General features: G+C 43.6%; 2 protein-coding genes across 4 annotated transcripts; one reads left to right on the forward strand and one right to left on the reverse strand.

Moving 5' to 3' along the window:
- Positions 1 to 5,611: 5,611 nt before the first annotated feature.
- LOC120713037 lies at positions 5,612 to 12,917 on the reverse strand. 3 transcript variants are annotated; one of them, XM_039999002.1, is made up of 4 exons: positions 12,682 to 12,917; positions 10,959 to 11,001; positions 9,521 to 9,943; positions 5,612 to 7,083 (listed from the first exon to the last, which is right to left on the reverse strand). In XM_039999002.1, the coding sequence occupies exons 1-4, from the start codon at positions 12,804 to 12,806 to the stop codon at positions 5,842 to 5,844; spliced, it is 1,833 nt and encodes a 610-aa protein (XP_039854936.1). In that variant the 5' UTR covers positions 12,807 to 12,917; the 3' UTR covers positions 5,612 to 5,841. The 3 variants fall into 3 exon arrangements, with proteins under 3 accessions (XP_039854936.1, XP_039854937.1, XP_039854938.1); XM_039999003.1 differs by having other exon boundaries at positions 11,995 to 12,827; XM_039999004.1 differs by lacking the exon at positions 10,959 to 11,001 and having other exon boundaries at positions 12,682 to 12,815.
- Positions 12,918 to 13,096: 179 nt separating this feature from the next.
- Positions 13,097 to 17,205, forward strand: LOC120713038 (ankyrin repeat domain-containing protein 2A-like). The gene is made up of 8 exons (XM_039999005.1): positions 13,097 to 13,317; positions 13,894 to 14,003; positions 14,236 to 14,445; positions 14,545 to 14,693; positions 14,772 to 14,940; positions 15,594 to 15,686; positions 16,582 to 16,721; positions 16,799 to 17,205. Exons 1-8 carry the CDS (start codon positions 13,284 to 13,286, stop codon positions 16,896 to 16,898), a joined length of 1,005 nt encoding a protein of 334 aa, XP_039854939.1. The 5' UTR covers positions 13,097 to 13,283; the 3' UTR covers positions 16,899 to 17,205.
- The last annotated feature ends 1,336 nt before the right edge of the window (positions 17,206 to 18,541 follow it).

Genomic DNA, 18,541 nt, shown 5'->3' on the forward strand with positions numbered 1-18,541 from the left:
CATGTGATTATCCGGCGGAAAGTCTTCCGCTATCATCTTCGCCATTCCTCGCTGATTTGGATGTGGTCTTGCTTTGTCGAACAATCTTCCGAAGTCAATTGGTATCCAATCCATTTGCTCGAATTCCCTTAGCGATTTGGCGGTGCCCAAGGATCTTCCTTTCTTTTCCGGGTCGTCTTTCGTTGCACTCCGGATCGATGCTTCTTCATCGTGGTTTGTCTCTATGACTTTCCCATGTTCGGTCGTTCTTCTCTTACTTCCGATGCCTCTTTTCTGAAAATTCCAGCAAGCACCCGCACTTGATATTCTTCCTCGGAGCTTGCCGAACATCGTTTTTCCTAATCTCTTCGCATAGCCGCACCCTTGCTGATTTTTTGTAGGAGTTGGGCGGCTTCCGTGAGTGTTTTCTCTATGAGATCTCCTCCTGCACACATTTGAACAAATTGCATGCACTCGGGGGTTAGGGAAAAGTAAAAGGTATGCAAGAGTACTTCACCGGAAAATATGAGCTTCGGTCCTTGTTCAATCAATCCATTGAATCTATCCCATGCTTGATCTATCTCTTCTTCTTCTCCTTGCGCGAAGTTGATCACTTGCTTCCGAATATGTTGAACCTTACTTAACGGAAAGAACCGCTCGAAAATTTCTTCATCAAGTCATCCCAATTTCCTTTTACCTCGAAGGATGTAAGTGCAAACCATCTTCTCGCTTCTTCCGCAAGTGAGTATGGGAAAAGATTCCATCTAAACCAAGCTAGCGGAACTCCGTCTTGTTGTACCGTGTTGCATAGCATTGTGAACCACTTGATATGTCTATATGGGTTGTCCGTCTCCTCTCCTCTAAAGGGGTTTGCCGCCGCCATCTTGATGATTTGAGGCTTGATCTCGTACTCGGTGGCTCGCAACACCGAATCTGATTTTTGCATGTCGAAGTCCTCCGATCACGGGCTTGCATAATCCCTTAGTGATTTTCCTCCTTCCTCCACGTGTTGAATGAGATGGGCCATCTGGACAATCAAAACAAAAACAAAAACAAAAATTTTCTAGAGAAAAATGTTAGGTGTTAGTAACCAACAAAATTAATACAAAGTTAAACGTAGCAAAATCGCTTGTTCCCCGGCAACGGCTCCAGAAAAGCTTGTTGACTCTCCTTATAGCGCCAATTTACGTACCGCAAGCGCACGGATCGTGTAGCTTTTCCCTTAGAGTATTCCCCCAAGGTTTATCAATCCACGAAACAAGTGTATTACTATGCTTAACTAAGCACTAATGATGTTGGTAAAAGATCTATATTGAGTGATTGAGTGTGAAATAGATCTAATCTAACCAATCTAGACTAGTGAGCAATGGTATGTGTGTGCACAAGATATGAAGAGCATTTGTCCATAGGGTCTAGGATCACTAGAGATGTAATCGCCAAGCAACGAAGAACGGATCTAATCTACCAAAGGTGTGTTCCAAGATCAAAACCTTTCCCTCCCGCATACTGTCACTACACGAGGATAATCGGTAACGAATCAACAAGAACACGATAGTTGATGTAATCTAAGTAAACCATGCAAGAGCAAAGCAAACCCAAAACCAAGTCGCGAACTATTAGGCATCAAAGCATCATCAACAAGAATCGTGATAGATCAATCTCATAAAGGATTCGGCAATTACAACTCAAGATCTCCTTACAACCCCATGAACAAACGAGGACTTTACCCCATGAAGCTAAGCGAAGCGTAGTCGATCATGGTGACGAAATCTCCGGCAAGGGATGGATCCCTTGCTGTCCTCCAACTTGCAGCGGCGCCGAGGGATGATGAGGCCTCCGGTGTCGCCTTTCTCTTGTGTCTAACTCGAATGAATCTCTGAAACTCGTCTCTGGATGCTTTCTAGATGATCCCTCTTTGACGGCGGCTTCGGGGTATTTATAGGCAGATATGGTCGGTGGTTTTGGTAAAACATAGATTAGGGTTGATGCATACTTCGTGCTGAAGAAAACTGAGACCGATTGGGCTCCGAAATGGGCTAGGCCGGCCGGCCCAAGGGCTCCAGGCCGGCTGGCCTGGGCCCTTTCTGGCCCCTTTCGGTCCCATCTTTTGCGTGTGGCCTCTTCCTCTTATTCCTCATCTTAACCCAGTTGTAACCATGCGTCAAAACATCTCCAAAAATGTCCAATTTCCTGTCAAAATGCAACATGCTCCAAAATCTAGGACAAAATCGAAAACGGTCAAGTTCTCGTATTCACGATAGTGAGTCTCGAACAGTCTGGACTTCACCTGAGGTGTGCCCTCGTGGTAGTTCTCAAGGCACGTCCAAACTTTGTGGGCTTCCTGAAAACCCTGGACGCGTGAGAACTCCGCACGAGAAATGCCAGCAAACAAGGCATTGACAGTCTTGGCGTTAGCCTCGTGCTCGGACACCTGAAGAGGTGAGGTCCGAACGGCAAGCACCTCGTAAGCCTGGTTCCTGGTAATATCCCAGACCTCGGCTCCCATGCTCTGCAAGAAGGCTCTCATGCGAACCTTCCAGTAGGCATAGTCCTCGCCGGAAAACACCAGGGTCTTCCCAAGACTCGCCATGGTCACCAAGTGGTTTTCGAACCGATTAAGGTACTGAAAACCTCAACCATGCTCTGATACCAATTGAGGGACCGAAAAGGCGACCAGAGGGGGGGTGAATGGGAGCCGATTAAAAATAATTGCAATTGAAAGCTCGGCCAATGACCCCAAGTTCGCACCCAACCCTCGAGTCCTAGATGAGGTGCAGCGTAGCTATAGGGGAGCTACACCCACACAAAACAGCTCTAGGAGCAAGCGAGAACAACTGAGGAAGCAACCACAAAAACAACACACGAAACAACGCAAGGTATACTTCACCGGTTGATCCGACGCACTGATTTGAATAGCGTCAGTTCAACTGATGAACAGAGCCTGCAGCGCAGAAACAAGAGCACCGGTTGAACCGGTGTGGACAGAGACCTACCCGTCGGTGCAACGCCCTGCAACTGCGATGAAACGCCAATCACCGGTTGATCCGATAATATCTACGTCGGTGCAATGGGAAAACACCGGTGTAGTTCACCCGAGAGAACACTAGATCACAAGGCCAAGCACCGGTTGAACCGATGCTAATGCACCGGTGCAATGGATTAGCGCCGGTGCAGTTGTCCAGAGAGGTGCCAAAACTGCTAGGTAGGACCACCGGTTGATCCGACGCTAAACAGATCCTAAGCACCGGTGCAACGAGCCAAAAAGCCAAAACCCTAATGCAGAACAGCCTACTCACCGGTTGAACCGACGCATAAAACTTCAAAGCGTCGGTTCATCCGGTGCTAGGGAGAACCGAGTCCAGAAACGCCTTTCAGCCCGCGACCTTCGAAAACTTGATGATTCGAGGATCAAAACGCGTCCAAACCTCACCAAAATTTGTAGGCACATTCACAAAGGACTTGTGAACATGTCCACGGAAGGAATCGACGAATCACTCCATGGTTTGGGAGGAATCGTAGAATTCCGAGACAATATTGGGGTTTTCTCAAGAACGCAAGAAGCACAAGAACTTCGATCCTAAAGAGCTCGTGATTCCTGGAGGTTTTGCACTAGGCAAGAGGGATTAGAGTCACGTCAAAGAGCTCAAAGAACCACTCCAATCTCGTACTTCATGATCCAACAAATGAAGTCAAAAATTGTCACAAACAAAGCATGAAGCGAATGAGATCAAAACGAGTTCAAATCCCCGGAGGGCACAAGGAGGATTGGGCCTCCTTTCCCAAACAAACTCAGTACAAAGTCTTCAAAAATCCATCCCTAAAGTCCTAAGGGAGAGAGGGGAGGAGAAGAACTGAGAGGAGGAGAAGGTGGCGCCAGCCAGGGAGATGGAGGTGGCGGCTGTGGTCTTTTTTTTCAGGCGCCAGAAGAAAGAGAGAGATGGAGGGGGTATTTAACCCACTAACTCTAGACCAAACTACCCCTAGACTTAATTAGATACTAGAAAGCCCTTAGGGGCAAAACCGGAAAAGATACATTGGACTCATCCGACGGCCGTGGTTCTTTCTTCGAGTCGAAGTCTTCTCCGCGATGCCGCCATGTAGATGAAGATCCGGTTCGCAATTTTGGAGGGTCCGCGAAACCCGGGTAGGTGGCCGGTTTTGAGAAAACCGCCAAAACTCCACGCGCGGGAAGATTTCCGCCTCCACGCCATGGCCCTAGACGCCGTTCCCGCCTCGGCCTTCTGACGGCCCTAGACGCCGCCCGACGCCCGTCCCCTCCTCGCCCACCGTCAGTCCCGAGACCGACGCCCGTGCCTCCACGACTTGGCATCTTCAACCGCCGTCCGCCTCCTTGGTTTTGTGGCACAAACCAAGAAACCCGCCTTCAGTCGCCGCTTGCGTCCTCGATCCAGGAGTGGACGCCACAGCTGCTGCCCGGCCCGAGCTCCTCCACGGCAACTCTCCGTCGACACTCGACGCCCGTGTTCCTGCAATCCAAAGACCAAGCGCACGATCACACCGCACGGTTGACAATTCACTCATCATAGGCAGGATAGAGTACTCAACATTCCTCACTGACAAATCCTACTGGCTCCTCACCTTCTTGCAATTTGAGTGGTTTTCACTGTGAACATATACGGGTGGAGCAAGATCCTCTGCTTGGTCAATTCGAATAAGTGAAATGGCAAAACGCCACACTAGGCAGGATGAAGATACTGAGTTACTGACACACCTTAACTATATGCATTCGTGAGAAATACAGGGGCAGTAGGGATGGAGATTAACACACATCAATTGTTCAGTTACACGAATGGGTAACAAGGAAGCAGAGCAAAAGCAAATGGCCTGGCACGAGCGACTGACTCCGATCTGCGGCACCTCAGCACCTCTTCAAAGCGGATCCATTTGGATTCCCGGCAAGCTGGGCCTGCAGGTCTTCCATTAAGTTGTCCTTGTAAGTTTTGTTGTCCATCATAAATTCCTTAAATTCAGCACTAATATGCTCGTTCAATTTCCTCCACTCTATCGCTACTTTTGATTGGTTCGCCAAGAAGCCACCGATTGTGACTATCCAAATCTTTGGCCTCCTTAACTACCTGAAATCAGTAGAATTTTAAGTTCTTTCAATTTAAAATACTTAAGTTATTTATTAGAATGTTTATGGTACAATTATTAGTCTTACGGCTATCCAAGCATAGAACTGAAATTTATGTATAATGTGTGTGCTGCAATGAAAGATCTACACAAATGGTTGGATTATAGTGTAATAGTACCTTTCTTGCGAAGAGGTCTTGTGGATCCCTGTACTCAAGAACTTTGAGCTTGTATATGTTTTCTTGTTTCTTTGAACAATGTTTTGCTATACTCTCTTCCCTTGTGGTCACTAAAATGTGGCGCCAACTATCCAATTTATATATTATCTAGGAAAAAGTCTATATAATCCCCACTCCAAAGTATCAATGGTGGATCACAACGCCCCGAACTATAAAATTGGATTTCTAACCACATCACCTTTGCAAAACCAGACATTTAACCCCCCTAGGGTGGTTTTGTAGTCCGGTTTTACTATAGTGGTACGGTTTTATTTTTTATTTATTTCCACTGAATGTTTAAAAAATCATAATAAATTACAAAAATATTATAAAATAGAAAATCTAATTTTATTGGACTCCACATGAGTATTTCTACATAGTGAACATATAATAAAACCAAGGATGAACGTATAATAAAACCAAGGAACCAAAGGACAAGTGCTAGCAGAGTAGCATTATTGATTATATATCTTTGTGGAGAGCCAACGACCTGATGATCATGCTGTTGATCCGAAATTACCAAAGGACAAATGTAATGAAGCCACAAGGTTTAAGATTCCCCACGCTTCATGGCCTCACATAGGTCACTTCTCTTTGCTTTATCGATCGCCGCTTTCAGCTCATTCCAGGTTTGAGCGAGGGCCGCATCGGCCGGCTGGTTTAACATCTGTTCAGCCTGTTTCATGAGTTTCTCCCAAGACTCCCTCCTCTGCTCGAGCTTGCTGGGCTGTGTGCTGCTGCCGCCCACTCCCCCTGGTGCTAACTGAACGTGATATTTCTTTGCCTTAGAAAGCATCGCGTCCCTCGCGGAAGTGAAGAACTGGGTCCCGACAGCGTCAGCCGAGCCCAGGGTTGCGGCCCTCTGCATCTGTTGGCTGGACACCCAAGAGCACATGTAGGCCATCCCGGCGCCTTGCTTCAGGCGGTTCACCATCTCCTCGACCTCCGTCTTCAGGTCGTCCAGATCAAGGCCATCAGTCAAGTCATCATCCATCGTTTTCACGAATTCCTCCCACCTCTTCTCCAGGGAATTACCTGCACGGATCTGTGCAGCGCGGGCCTCGTTCGCTCCTTTGGCACCTGCAGTGTTCATCTGCTTCTTGAACTCTTCCTGGAGAGTGGACAGAAACTCCAACGCATTAAATTGGACAACCTGCCCCCGGACCTTGCTTGAGTTATCTCCAGAATCCCCGGCTTGCTTTCCGGTCGATAGTTCTCGACCATTGCCATCACCATCAATTAATGAAGAGACTACTGGAGCATCCTTGTAATAGACATAAATCCGTCCCCAAGACCTGGTGCCTGCTGATGTGTCAGGATCTATCACTACGTGCGCGATGAAGTTCTTCACCTCACCAGCGTAGAGCATGCCAATCCTGATAGTGGACCAGTTATCATCACGCGCAGATACTTCTATCTCGCTGCTTTGGAAGCCACAGCTGATCAACTTCACCGAGCTCCTAAAACTAGTTCTGAAGCTGCAAAATAATTGGACCACCACATCAACGGCGACGATGGAGTTGAGCCCACCTAATAAGATGGCGAAGGGGTCCGCGATACTGCCGAGCTCGTCGTCGTCGACGAAGGAGTAGGTCCCACATGACTGCTGGGCGATTGACAGGAGCACGTTGGGGTCATGCGCGCAGATGCCGAAGGTGTGCACCGGGTATTTCTTGAGGATCTCCGGAGGGATAGGGTACATGGCTGCTTTTCTGCTGTCCACCCCATCTGTCACCAGCATGACTACCCCAACACGGCTGTTCTTGTCGCTGCTGCTGCGTTCATCGAGGATCTATAAAATCCACGATAATGCACATATATTAGTTCTCAAGAGTGATATTACTTCAATTCCAACCATGAAGGGAGGGTTTTCACCACCGACGGTGAAAATAGACCCCGAATCAATAGCATGAAAAATTTATATGTTTTTTTTGTATTTAGTCGGATGAAGACAATCCTTATATCAAAATTATAGATCTGAGGATGAGATCTCAACTTTGTAGTTTATAATTTTTCATTTGAAAATATTTATATACCTAAATATTTAAAATTGGATTTCATACCTATCAACTGACTTCATATGAAAATAGAGTCAACATTAAAATTGTGGTACTCGACGAGATCTACAACTTTGTAGTTAACAACTTTTTTATTTTAAATTATTTAAACATCCAAATGTTTCATATCAGATCCAAATTTATTGATATAAAAGAATAATATATATCTTTCCTTACACATAATTGAGTGTACAGTGTAGTGGCATGGATGGCTCCCGTGACCCATGACCATGCATACAAGTGTCAAAAAAATTTGCCGGTATATTAATTTATATGTGATTCTTAAACTATTTTCCCCACTAGTTCATGACTCGAACCGGTCTATTAATTTTGTACATGGTTTTTAAAATATTTTCACTACCAATTCATGACTGAAACCCGTGATGAAAATACATTTTTACCGGTAGTTGGTGTCTCAAGCCAGCGGTAAAAATATTTTCACCGTCGCCCAGAACCGGCGGTGAAAATATTCTTTTAACCTCTGACTTTTTCGCCAGGGGGCAAAACCAGCGGTGATAATGTTTTTAGTACTGTAAGCTTCTAGAGACCTTTGTTTTGTGCATGTGTGTAATCAGGGGATGTTCTATACCTTGTTTGGTGTCGGACAAAACATTATTACTCCCTCCTTTTATTTGATTTTATATGGCTTGTAGACGTATTTTAAGAATCATACGTTAAAATATTTAACCAAGATTTTATCATTGAACTTTAGTTTCATTGGATTCATATTTGAGTCTCTTTCATATGTATTGATCTTAAAGTCATATACCATATACTTTACTACCAAAGACATTACCAGTCATATCCCGACACTGGGGACCCAAAGTCAAACAGCATGTTATATTCTTAAATGGAGGGAATTGCTTCCAGGAAACAATAAGTCTATGCTGTTAGGCTAGTTTCAAACAACCTGCCATTTCTTTTTTGGTTGTAGAGGACCTCAAATGATATCTTTGTTGATAAAACTTAATTTGAGGTACTCCTGGCAAAAAAAGACTTAAATTGAGGGGTATATATGCATCTTCCTTCTGAGTTAAGAAAATTGAGGCATCTATCTCCCTTCTCAGTTAAATGTATTATAATAAGGAACCAAAACTTTTAAATTCACTGTCCACCTAAAAATTTCTCACCCACCCCTCACATTCCGTCACGCTGTCCCCACCTGGAGGGAACCAGGACATCAAAATCTAGAGGATCAGGGGAAATAAAAGCGTTTCTAAATTGTTTCCCGGAGTTTGGCGGTGTTTTTTTCACCGTGAGTGCTGTACCCGCTCTAATCGCTTCACTATCTGGATTGTTCATCTATCTGAATTTTTTGTTTTTTTTTGCTGCCACTAAGAACCTGTTGATTATATTAATGTGATACCGTGAGAACAAGCTAACGTGAATATTTTGTATGTTTTCACCACAACTTGAGACCTCGTTGTTTGTTTTCACCATATATAGTTTCTAAAAATGCTTGTTGCCACTAAATTTAGTTTGGTTATTTTTTGCAATATTGTTCTTTAAACACGTGCATGCCGCACGTGCACCCTACTAGTGTATTATAAAAAAGCTAATCAATCTGGCTTCTCCATGGACCACTTTATTTCTTTCTATAGTGAGATACATGCAAACCTCTAACAAGATATCATCGCTTATATAATTTATATAGTCTACAATATGTATATTCAGGAAATATACAAGACCAATATTTTTTAATAATTTTTTTACTCATATGGTTTGTAGTACGTTAATCTAACTATTATTAAAACAATTTACAGTTTGTATTAAAGGAGTATAATTTACCACTACACTATTACCATATCCTTTAGGAGTATAACAACACCAGACATCATGGATATATACTTGCTACTATATGTGCCCACTGGCACAGCAGCCAAGGATGAAAGAAATCAACTTCAATAGTAGCATTGAAGGTACCATTAATGGAATGAAAGAATATACTCTATCTATTCACGAATATAGCATTTCTACATTTTAGTAGGTCAAAAAAAGCTCTCAATCACAGAAAAATCTTAGTGAGGAACCATATTGGTGTCTTAAAATGATTATATTTGTGCATGGAGAGAGTAGTCATAGAGTATTCAAGAACCCATTGCAACTGTTGATTAAATATTAAAATTGGCTTAAAATTGAAGTCTCACGCTACTTATTTTAAATTAAATATACCTTCACGGCCTCCTCTATTCCTGGACTGAAGTTAGTGTCGCCCTTAGCCACGATCTTGTCCACCTTGTTTTGAGCAAACATCTGTTGGCCAGAGATTCTAAACAAGTCGGTGCTGTAATGAGTGAGAATCTTTTCGTTGAAGGCCAAAATGGCGAGTCCATCATCTGCATGAAGATGTTTGATGACAAACTGCATCGCCTTCTTTACTAGATCCAACCTAGTAGTCCCAGGAGCCACTTCAGTGTTCATGCTACCACTCACATCAAGCAAAGCAACAAGGTCCACTGGAATATGCTTCTTGGCGGCTCGTGGCGCCTCAACCCGCACCAGCAATGGAAGGGTGTCTCCTTGCTTCCCGGTTGGGAGCTTGGGTGATTTTGATATGGTTGTCAGTTTAACCTTGTTGCCAGCAGTACTGATGACCTACAAGCATGCAGAAAAATTAAATAAAAAATTCAATGAGAATTATATTATTGGCATACTCAAAAAATCTACCCCTTATTGCTGAAATCCAGCGTGAATGTAAATTGCCCAAACACTAGAATAACATAGACATTGTTGTTGCAGATCTGATCTTTAGTATGCAATGTGATGTTATGCTGCGTTACACGCATGGCAACAAATTAACATAATTGGGTTTCATCTTGTTGGCATGATGCATGTATGCAAACTACTGATACCAACGCTTGTAAGTGGTGCACATTTAGATCCAAAGTGTCGGAGAAATAATAAAACTTTACGTTTGTTAAGAGAAACGAGTAACATGATCTTTACTCTACATCCAGTCATAATTAACTACCTTTTTTAAGTGGTGCACATTTAGATCCAAAGTGTCGGAGAAATAATAAAACTTTAACGTTTGTTACGAGAAACGAGTAACATGATCTTTACTCTACATCCAGTCATAATTAACTATCTTTTGCTATCCAGAACATGATCTAATTATGGCTGGAGGTATTAAAGCGGCATACATACTTAGGCCAGTCTCAATGGGATTTCATAGAGGGTTTCATGACATTAAATATCATTAATTTTGCTGACATAGCAAGGAGAGAGAATGATAGAGTTTCATGAGATATGAGGAGAGTTTCATCACCATAAAACCCATCTAACACAGTTACCTAGTTCTCAGTCTAGGTAACTGTCTAGGCAACTGTGCCCATGAAACTTCCACTGAGACTGGCCTAATACATAGAGAGTGAGCAAAGGCAAAGCCAATACATAGCTGGGTTTTCCTGTTCTCACCACCCACCCCACGGCCAAAATTATCGAGTGTTCGTTCATTTCTAAGCAGTGGGGATACAGTGCATACATGAAGATTTTAGTTACATATTTTCTTTACAAATGCAGATATATATATTGTCCTTTTGAACTTATCAATGTTACTACATTCTATAAATACTAGTATACGAAAACTTATCCAAGCGACGAAACTTACCTGCTTCTCCATCTTCCTTGCTGTCGTCGATGATCGAGCGTACCTATGCACAAAACATAAATGAAGACCAAGCTAATGCAGCAGTGCTCGGTCTCCATGATCAAAGACCTATATATATAGGTCCAAATTTGATGCGGGACCACATGCATTTGATTTGGATCACAAGTCCTGAAACGAACATGGCACCATTTATGCCATTTCGAGTGATTTTGGTGATCGAATGACAACACAACATTTGGACTAATATGATTGTTAAGATGACCATTCTCAGACTTTTAGGTTCAAGTGATGACAAAGAGAAAGAGAAAATAGGCGTAGCAAGGCCCGAAGGCTCTTCGAATCAGGAGCACCGGAAGAACCGATGCCTAAGCATCGGTGCATCCAACGCTTGTCGGAAGAACCGACGCTATGATGCTTGCCCGTCGGTTAAACTGGTCACTCACAGGCTTCTTCTCTTCTGCTGACGTCAATGCACCGACGCAATACTCCGATGCACCGTCGGTTGAACCGGTGCTGAAGAAACTTCTCCTGGGCACTTGACATCTTCTCTGGTATACCGTATGCCCAATGCACTGATGCCCTTTCTTGGACCGTCGGTTCAACCGGTGCATATAGGCTGACTTGGCTTCTATTCCCTCCTGCACCAAACATCATAGCGTCGGTTCTTCCGACAAGCTGGGAATCCCCCTTCACCAGAAACTGCCAGACCCCTAAAGTCAGGGCTGTCGCCAAGCCGAAGATCAAAGCATATGTTAATTAGACATTAAATTGCTACAGTAATTACTACCGTAACCATATGTTAATGATAGATTAATTAGTCTTAATAAATTCATCTCGAAGTTTACACACAAGCAGTAATTACTACCGTAACCATATGTTAATGACAGATTAATTAGTCTTAATAAATTCATCTCGAAGTTTACACACGAGTTCTGTAATTAGCTTTATGATTAGTCTATATTTAATATTTTAAATATAAAAAGTTTTATTTCAAAAACTTTACACGTGTATGTCAAAGGCAAGAAAGAGAGGATACTTTGGTTTGCAAGTGAGGGTTGAATCCATTCTTATCCTCTGCTTAGAGGCGACGAGAAGAACAAAGATGCATTTCCTCTTTGCTTGCTAGCAAACTCAATGGATAGATTCTGAAGGCAACTATTTCTTTGTGCTGCTATGCGCGCCTATGCCACATTCAGCCACACTCAAACGATAGATGCCAAAGACGGGTACTCCCGCACTGTAGCATCTCGCCTGCCAATCTTGATCTGTACTGCTACACAAAGATTACTCTGTTCATTAATCAAGAAGCTTGCATTGTTCCTTTCGGTCTTCATACGGCAGGCAGAAGCGCAGGCCATGATGCTTTCCTGTCTTTCATCAAAGTTAATTAAAGCTAAATCAAAGGAGCTGGTCCAATTGGGGGAAGAATACCGATGAAATATTCGATTATCTTTGCTTGTGGCCGGCGTGGATAGCTTTGCCCCATGTACCAGCAGAGCAAGAAATCCCGTAGCATTTTGCCCCGTCATTCTTGATCTGTACGATTATGCCAAACGAATCGAAAGCAAATAGACATAATACACACTAGTGTGGCTACCCAGTGCTGTCGGGACCATAAGCGCAGGAAGCGCGCACATAGAAGAAGTTGAAAATTAAAATATTTCTCTCCGCAGTGAACGAAGAATCAGAATTTATCTCTGCATTTTGGAAAAATATAACGGACCTTCCCTCCGTGGAGGGACGAATTGCTGATGTTTTCATCGACGGAGGCAAGGGTGTCGCTGGAGCGAGGGGCAGCACCCACCGCCGGTTCCTAAACGGCAAGCGGCACAAGTCGCCGGCGGCCATCGGGGTGAGGCTGGCGGCTCGAGCCAGCCGCAGACGGATCTGGAGCCCTGCGGCGGCGCGCCGGGACGGACGGGGAGAGCGCCGTTGCAGCTGCAGCAATGGGAGGCCGGAGGAAGGCGGCCCGAAGAGGCGATGCAGTTGCAGTGCAACCGACGGGCCCGGTCGGACATCCATATGGGCCTTCGTAGGCAACACGGCCCACGGTTTAACCGTGCCGCTGGACTCTGCACCGGCCCGGCCCATTAGTCCCCGGCTACGTCACCACCCCACCTCACCTCCACTCCACCAGACGACCGCCTCCTCTCCACAGACTACTCTCGCGCACGCCACCGCCGACCAGCGCCGCCCAAGCCGCCTCCGTTCGTCTGCCCGGCCGCCGAGGCCGAGCGCGGCCGTCAGGCCAGCTTCCACCGGTGCTTCGCCGCCTCGAATTCCAGCCTACTACTAGCAGGCTCCCTCCCCCTCAGCTCTATCGCGATGGCGTCGAGCGGGGATGCGCCCGGATCTACTGGTGAGCGCTTGCTTGCTTCGATTGGTCGAATTTGTCCCGATCTCCGCCTTGCTTGGACAATCAAATCCAGACCTTCCTATTTTTTCCCACGGAGCTGGTGCGGTTCATTCATTCTGTCCCGGATTTGTTTCGTGTGTGCGGAGAGCGTTGATCCAATCCGTTCACCTGTGGCCCGATTCGGTGCCCGCGCAAGCTCGATCTCACTGTTAGGGGACTTAGGGCTTCTCGTGACGCTGAACTAGTGCCGCTACTGGTAGTAGTTTATCTAGCAAATTTGGGGGATCAGTTGAAGCGTTGAACCCTCACGTCCATGTTAAGTCAGCCCCTGCACGCGAACCATGTCAATCATATCAATTTTATTTATAGGAACGGAGTATATCTCTGCAGTTGTTCGATAAGAATTTCTTACCTTTTTTGGCTGCCCAGTGATGAGCCACTGTGGGAAAAATATGTGGCCTATTCCCTTTACTCAATTCATTTACATTCAGTTTCTTTCTTGGCAGTTTCATTTTGCTTTTCTGTCATAGTTAATTACCAGGCGGTGTGTGTTTATGTTCTGTTCCACTTCTTTTGCAGATGAGAAGAAAACCCCAAAACCTGAAGGATCATCCAACGAGCGCCAAGGGGTTCCTCCAGCAGGCTTTTCGAATCCTTTCGACTTTGCTTCTATGCAAAGTTTGCTCAATGTATGGCCCTTTATGTTCATAAAGAGTCTGTAGTACATGCTGAGTTTCCTAATGACTGTTGAAAGATGTACATGTGCCCTCAATCAGTACATCAAAGCATTTTATTGTAGTTTAACATGATTTTGCCATCTGCATCCATGCTTCCACCTTAGCTTTCCTGAACCTGCATTTGTCGTTCATTTAATGACATGGATTCTGTGCAAGTTGCTTCAAAGTCTACCCTTGTTACCAGGATCCATCTATTAAGGAGATGGCAGATCAAATTGCAAAGGATCCTGCATTCAACCAGATGGCTGAGCAGCTACAGAAAGGCGCTCAGAGTGCAGGAGAGCAGGGAATGCCTCCATTGGACCCTCAACAGTACATGGAAACAATGCAAAAGGTCATGGAAAACCCCCAGTTTATGACAATGGCTGAGCGTCTGGGGAATGCTCTTATGCAGGTACCACATTTTGTTTCCTTCTTCCGCCAGAGGTCTGCCCTGGTTTCCACAGCCTTATATGGCTGTCAGTTCCCTAAATCTCTCAATTATTTGGCTCAGGATCCTGCTATGTCCAGTATGCTGGAAACCTTTAGTAGTCCATCACACAAGGAGCAGATGGAAGAGCGTATGTCCCGCATTAAGGAAGATCCAGCTTTGAAATCAATTCTTGATGAGTTAGAGAATGGGGGTCCTGCTGCAATGATGAAGTATGCCATATCTGCTGTAGATGTGCTTTGTTTATAGAGCTTGCAGTGTTCGTCACATTTCTATATTTCTTCATCTAGGTACTGGAACGACCCCGATACTCTTCAAAAGATTGGTCAGGCAATGGGAGGTAGCTTCCCATTTGGTGCTGGTTCTTCTGCTGAACCTTCTGGTGCCGAAGAAACTGAGGAAGGTGGAGATGAAGATGAATCCATCGTCCATCACACAGCCAGTGTTGGTGATGATGAGGTAATGGAGATATTGATTGAATTTTGTTTTATTATTTTTAATTGAGCTGTTTTGGACTTGTATATGTTTTTATATTGTGCTGGTGATGCTACTCTACTTTATCAGTGTCCATTAGTACAACTCAGTGTTTGCCATATCTACTTAATCTGAATGATATCAGTAGAATATAGCTATCGTAATCATGTTGATGTTTTCAAATACGGTGAACTGGCTTGAACACTTAAATATTGTATGTATTATAATGATGTTGATATGTTCAAATAAGATGAGCTGACTTACATTGGTATCCTGAGACATCAGGTCTCTTGACTAATTGGGTCATTGACATTCCTATGCTCAGTTAATTCACTAGATGAATGTATGCAATTTGCACCCCAACCTCTGCATCAGATCTGCTTATTGGTCTGTCTTGATATAGCCATGAATTTCGGCCTAGAATTCATATTGGAGCCTGCAGTAGTATGTTCTGTGTTCGCATGGCCATAATTGCTGCGTGTTTTAGTATGATGTATGCTGACTGATATTAATACAGTCATCAATGTTGCTTTTTCGCTCTGAAAAGTGTCTCTAATCTTCGCAGTAAATACAGTTTCCACATATGTTGCTATTGGGTTCTGATGTACTGATTTGGCCTTTTGACATCTATGGAATAGGGTCTCAAGAAGGCACTGGATGGTGGAGCAGACAAGGATGAAGAAGACTCCGAGGGAAGAAGGGCCTTACATTTTGCATGTGGATATGGTGAGGTATGTGAATATCCACAGCCTAATTCAAACATGATAAGAGTTAAACTTGTGGAGCTAATGTAATGTCCGATTGATGAACGCTTTTAAATTGCTCATTACTATACCACGTGACTAGGCAAGCTATGAACAACTTTCCATAGTATTTTGGTTGCAAAGCATATTGTGTATCCTTATTTTCAGAAGTTTTCAGAAACTTATATGCTTTCTATGTTCTATAGCTCACAAAAAACTTATATGCTTGTAATGTTTATAATAGTAGTGACAGATTGTCAATTACTATTTTATAACCATCCAGCAGTTGAATGATCAGTTCAGGGGCTAAACGGCATGCCATTTACCGTTCCGCTATGATCCGAGTCTTACTGATTGGGGTTCACTTAATTTGTTTTGCTTGTAAACATCCTTTTAATAGACTGCTATTGGAAAATGAAGGTGTTTCCATGGGAACCTATTGCTTTGTTAGACCACCTAGGTGCTCCCTAGGTTTGCGTACGAGGAACAGCCAAGGTTTGTTGGGCCAAGGTGGCTGTCTAGGTTGATTTTTTGGAACACAAATGGCATATAACTTCCTTGGAGTTGGTAATGGTTCATATCTCCCCAAGAAATAGAAATAATTGTTATTGTATCAGGTGATAAGTTTTCAGTACCCTGCTGTTTAGAGTAATTGAACTTTTTGGTTCTTTGTATTGATATTACTATTTTGATTTAAATATATTCATGCTGGATAAACAATAAAAATCTATGAGTCTGTCATGATTTCGTAGGCATAGTACAATATAAAATGAGGTGGTAAAATGCATTTGGAAAGTGGGAACCACGTCTTTTTCCTTGTTCGATCATGTTAGGTATCAGCAATGATAGTAGTGATAAGTAATTTGATGCTTTTGGGTTCCAGTTGAAGTGTGCCCAAGTCCTTCTTGAGGCCGGTGCAGCAGTGGACGCTTTGGACAAGAACAAGAACACCCCGCTGCATTACGCTGCTGGCTATGGGCGCAAGGAGTGCGTCGATCTTCTCTTGAAGCATGGTGCTGCCGTGTAAGTTAACTCATCCCTTTTTTTCATAAGCGTGTTACCTTCAATGTTGCTCTGACTCTGTCACCCGTGCACTGCAGCACACTCCAAAACCTGGATGGGAAGACGCCCAGCGACGTCGCCAAGCTCAACAACCAGGACGAGGTCCTCAAGTTGCTCGAGAAGGACGCCTTCCTTTAAATCCCATGGCTCTTGTAAACACATAGACAGTTGGTTCCAGTATGGTCATGTTTCACATCTGTCGACTTTGTTTTGCTCGGATGGTCAATACTCGTATCAGCATTTATCTGTTCTGTAAGATTTGCTATCTGGTCTAGCTGGCTGCTAGCCTTCTGCGATTCGTGATACAGTAAAGGGGGCAGCTATTAGAACTACTGCCCTGTTATGTTGTCACGGTGGCTTGTGTGCCCCTTTATTTCTGTTGTTTTCATGATAGAAATCGGGATTGTTAATATTACTCTGTTATATATGTTTCTTGCCCTCACTAGCAGACGTTGAAGCTGATATGTTTGTTAACCGTATCGAAACAAGCTCGGATTTATCTGGCTTGATGTAACACATGTTATCAAGTTCCACTTGCAACGTATTAGCTCATTGGGAAGCAAGTCAAAACACCCAGAGTAGGGGGTGAACATCATGTTTGATATCCAGCTCCGATTATATTGATATTTGTACGCAGGGTTCAAACTGCAGTCGCGTGTTTGGAGGCGCAGAGAATAATACAAGGCTTTACGGCTTAGTTATAAACCTGAAAATGCTATATTGTAGGCTGTTGGGAGCTGTGACACTCCTATCAGTAACTCACAATGGTTAAGAGCCCTACTTTTCAAAAAAAAAAAAACAGAGCTTTGTTTCGATATCCATGAATCACTAAATGATCATGGAATACAGAATGTAATTGATAAATTGAGTTTCTTCCTTCGACCCCTGAGATTGTGGTTGCTGGGAAGGAGTTTTTACCGTGAACGAAACAATGAGACATTTCATTGTGTCCAACAACGATTGTTACATGCCCAAGGAGGGCTGATAGTTAAGTTTTACCAAATCTACTTAAACTGCTTTGCTGCAGATTTATTATGAAGTAGCTATTAGGAGTGATTATCTAGATCTCACATGGGTGTCCTATGAGATGTAGTGTATAATTGATATAAGACAAATTGAAATTATTTGGAAAAGAGTACGATAAATTAATCTTTTGTTGAAACATTTGATATTTCTGAAGCATGTGTCATGGTTTGGAGTACTTTTTCCCTATATTTCGCTTTAGCATAAAAACATTTACATTTCCTGTATTTTTTGTACCTAAAAAATGAAATTTTTTGTGCGATGACAGCTTCTCTTTCAGGTGTTTTAGACAAATTCATAAATCTTGCAGGTATGTTGATTTTTCATGGCAACAAGCCAACAACTTGTCTGAGCAAGCAGCACTGATCATGCAGAAGCATGCTGTGCTTCCTGAAGTTATTAGCACTGTGGGTGGTACTTGAAAAAGAAGCCTGAATTTATCAAAAGTAAAGTTTTCCATCTCCCTGAGATCAGTGCAGGAGCAGGTAGCATGTAATGCCTTGGAAAACATAGTGCATCTGTCCCACATAAAATTCTTGACAGTGTTGGAAAGTGGAAATCATTGTTCATTTCTAAGAAGATGATAATGCTTCAAGTCTTGGATCTAGAAAACATATACGGTCTGAAGATTCTTCTCCTGGAACATGTCATGGTCTGAAGACTATTTGGTTAAGAAAGTTGGTTCTGTATGGTATTAAAGTGCCATAAGAGGGATTCAGAGACTGAAGCCCTGCATACCCATTACTCTTGGTATTTGT

Source organism: Panicum virgatum, chromosome 6K (assembly GCF_016808335.1).
Source record: "Panicum virgatum strain AP13 chromosome 6K, P.virgatum_v5, whole genome shotgun sequence".
NCBI classification, from domain to species: Eukaryota; Viridiplantae; Streptophyta; class Magnoliopsida; order Poales; family Poaceae; genus Panicum; species Panicum virgatum.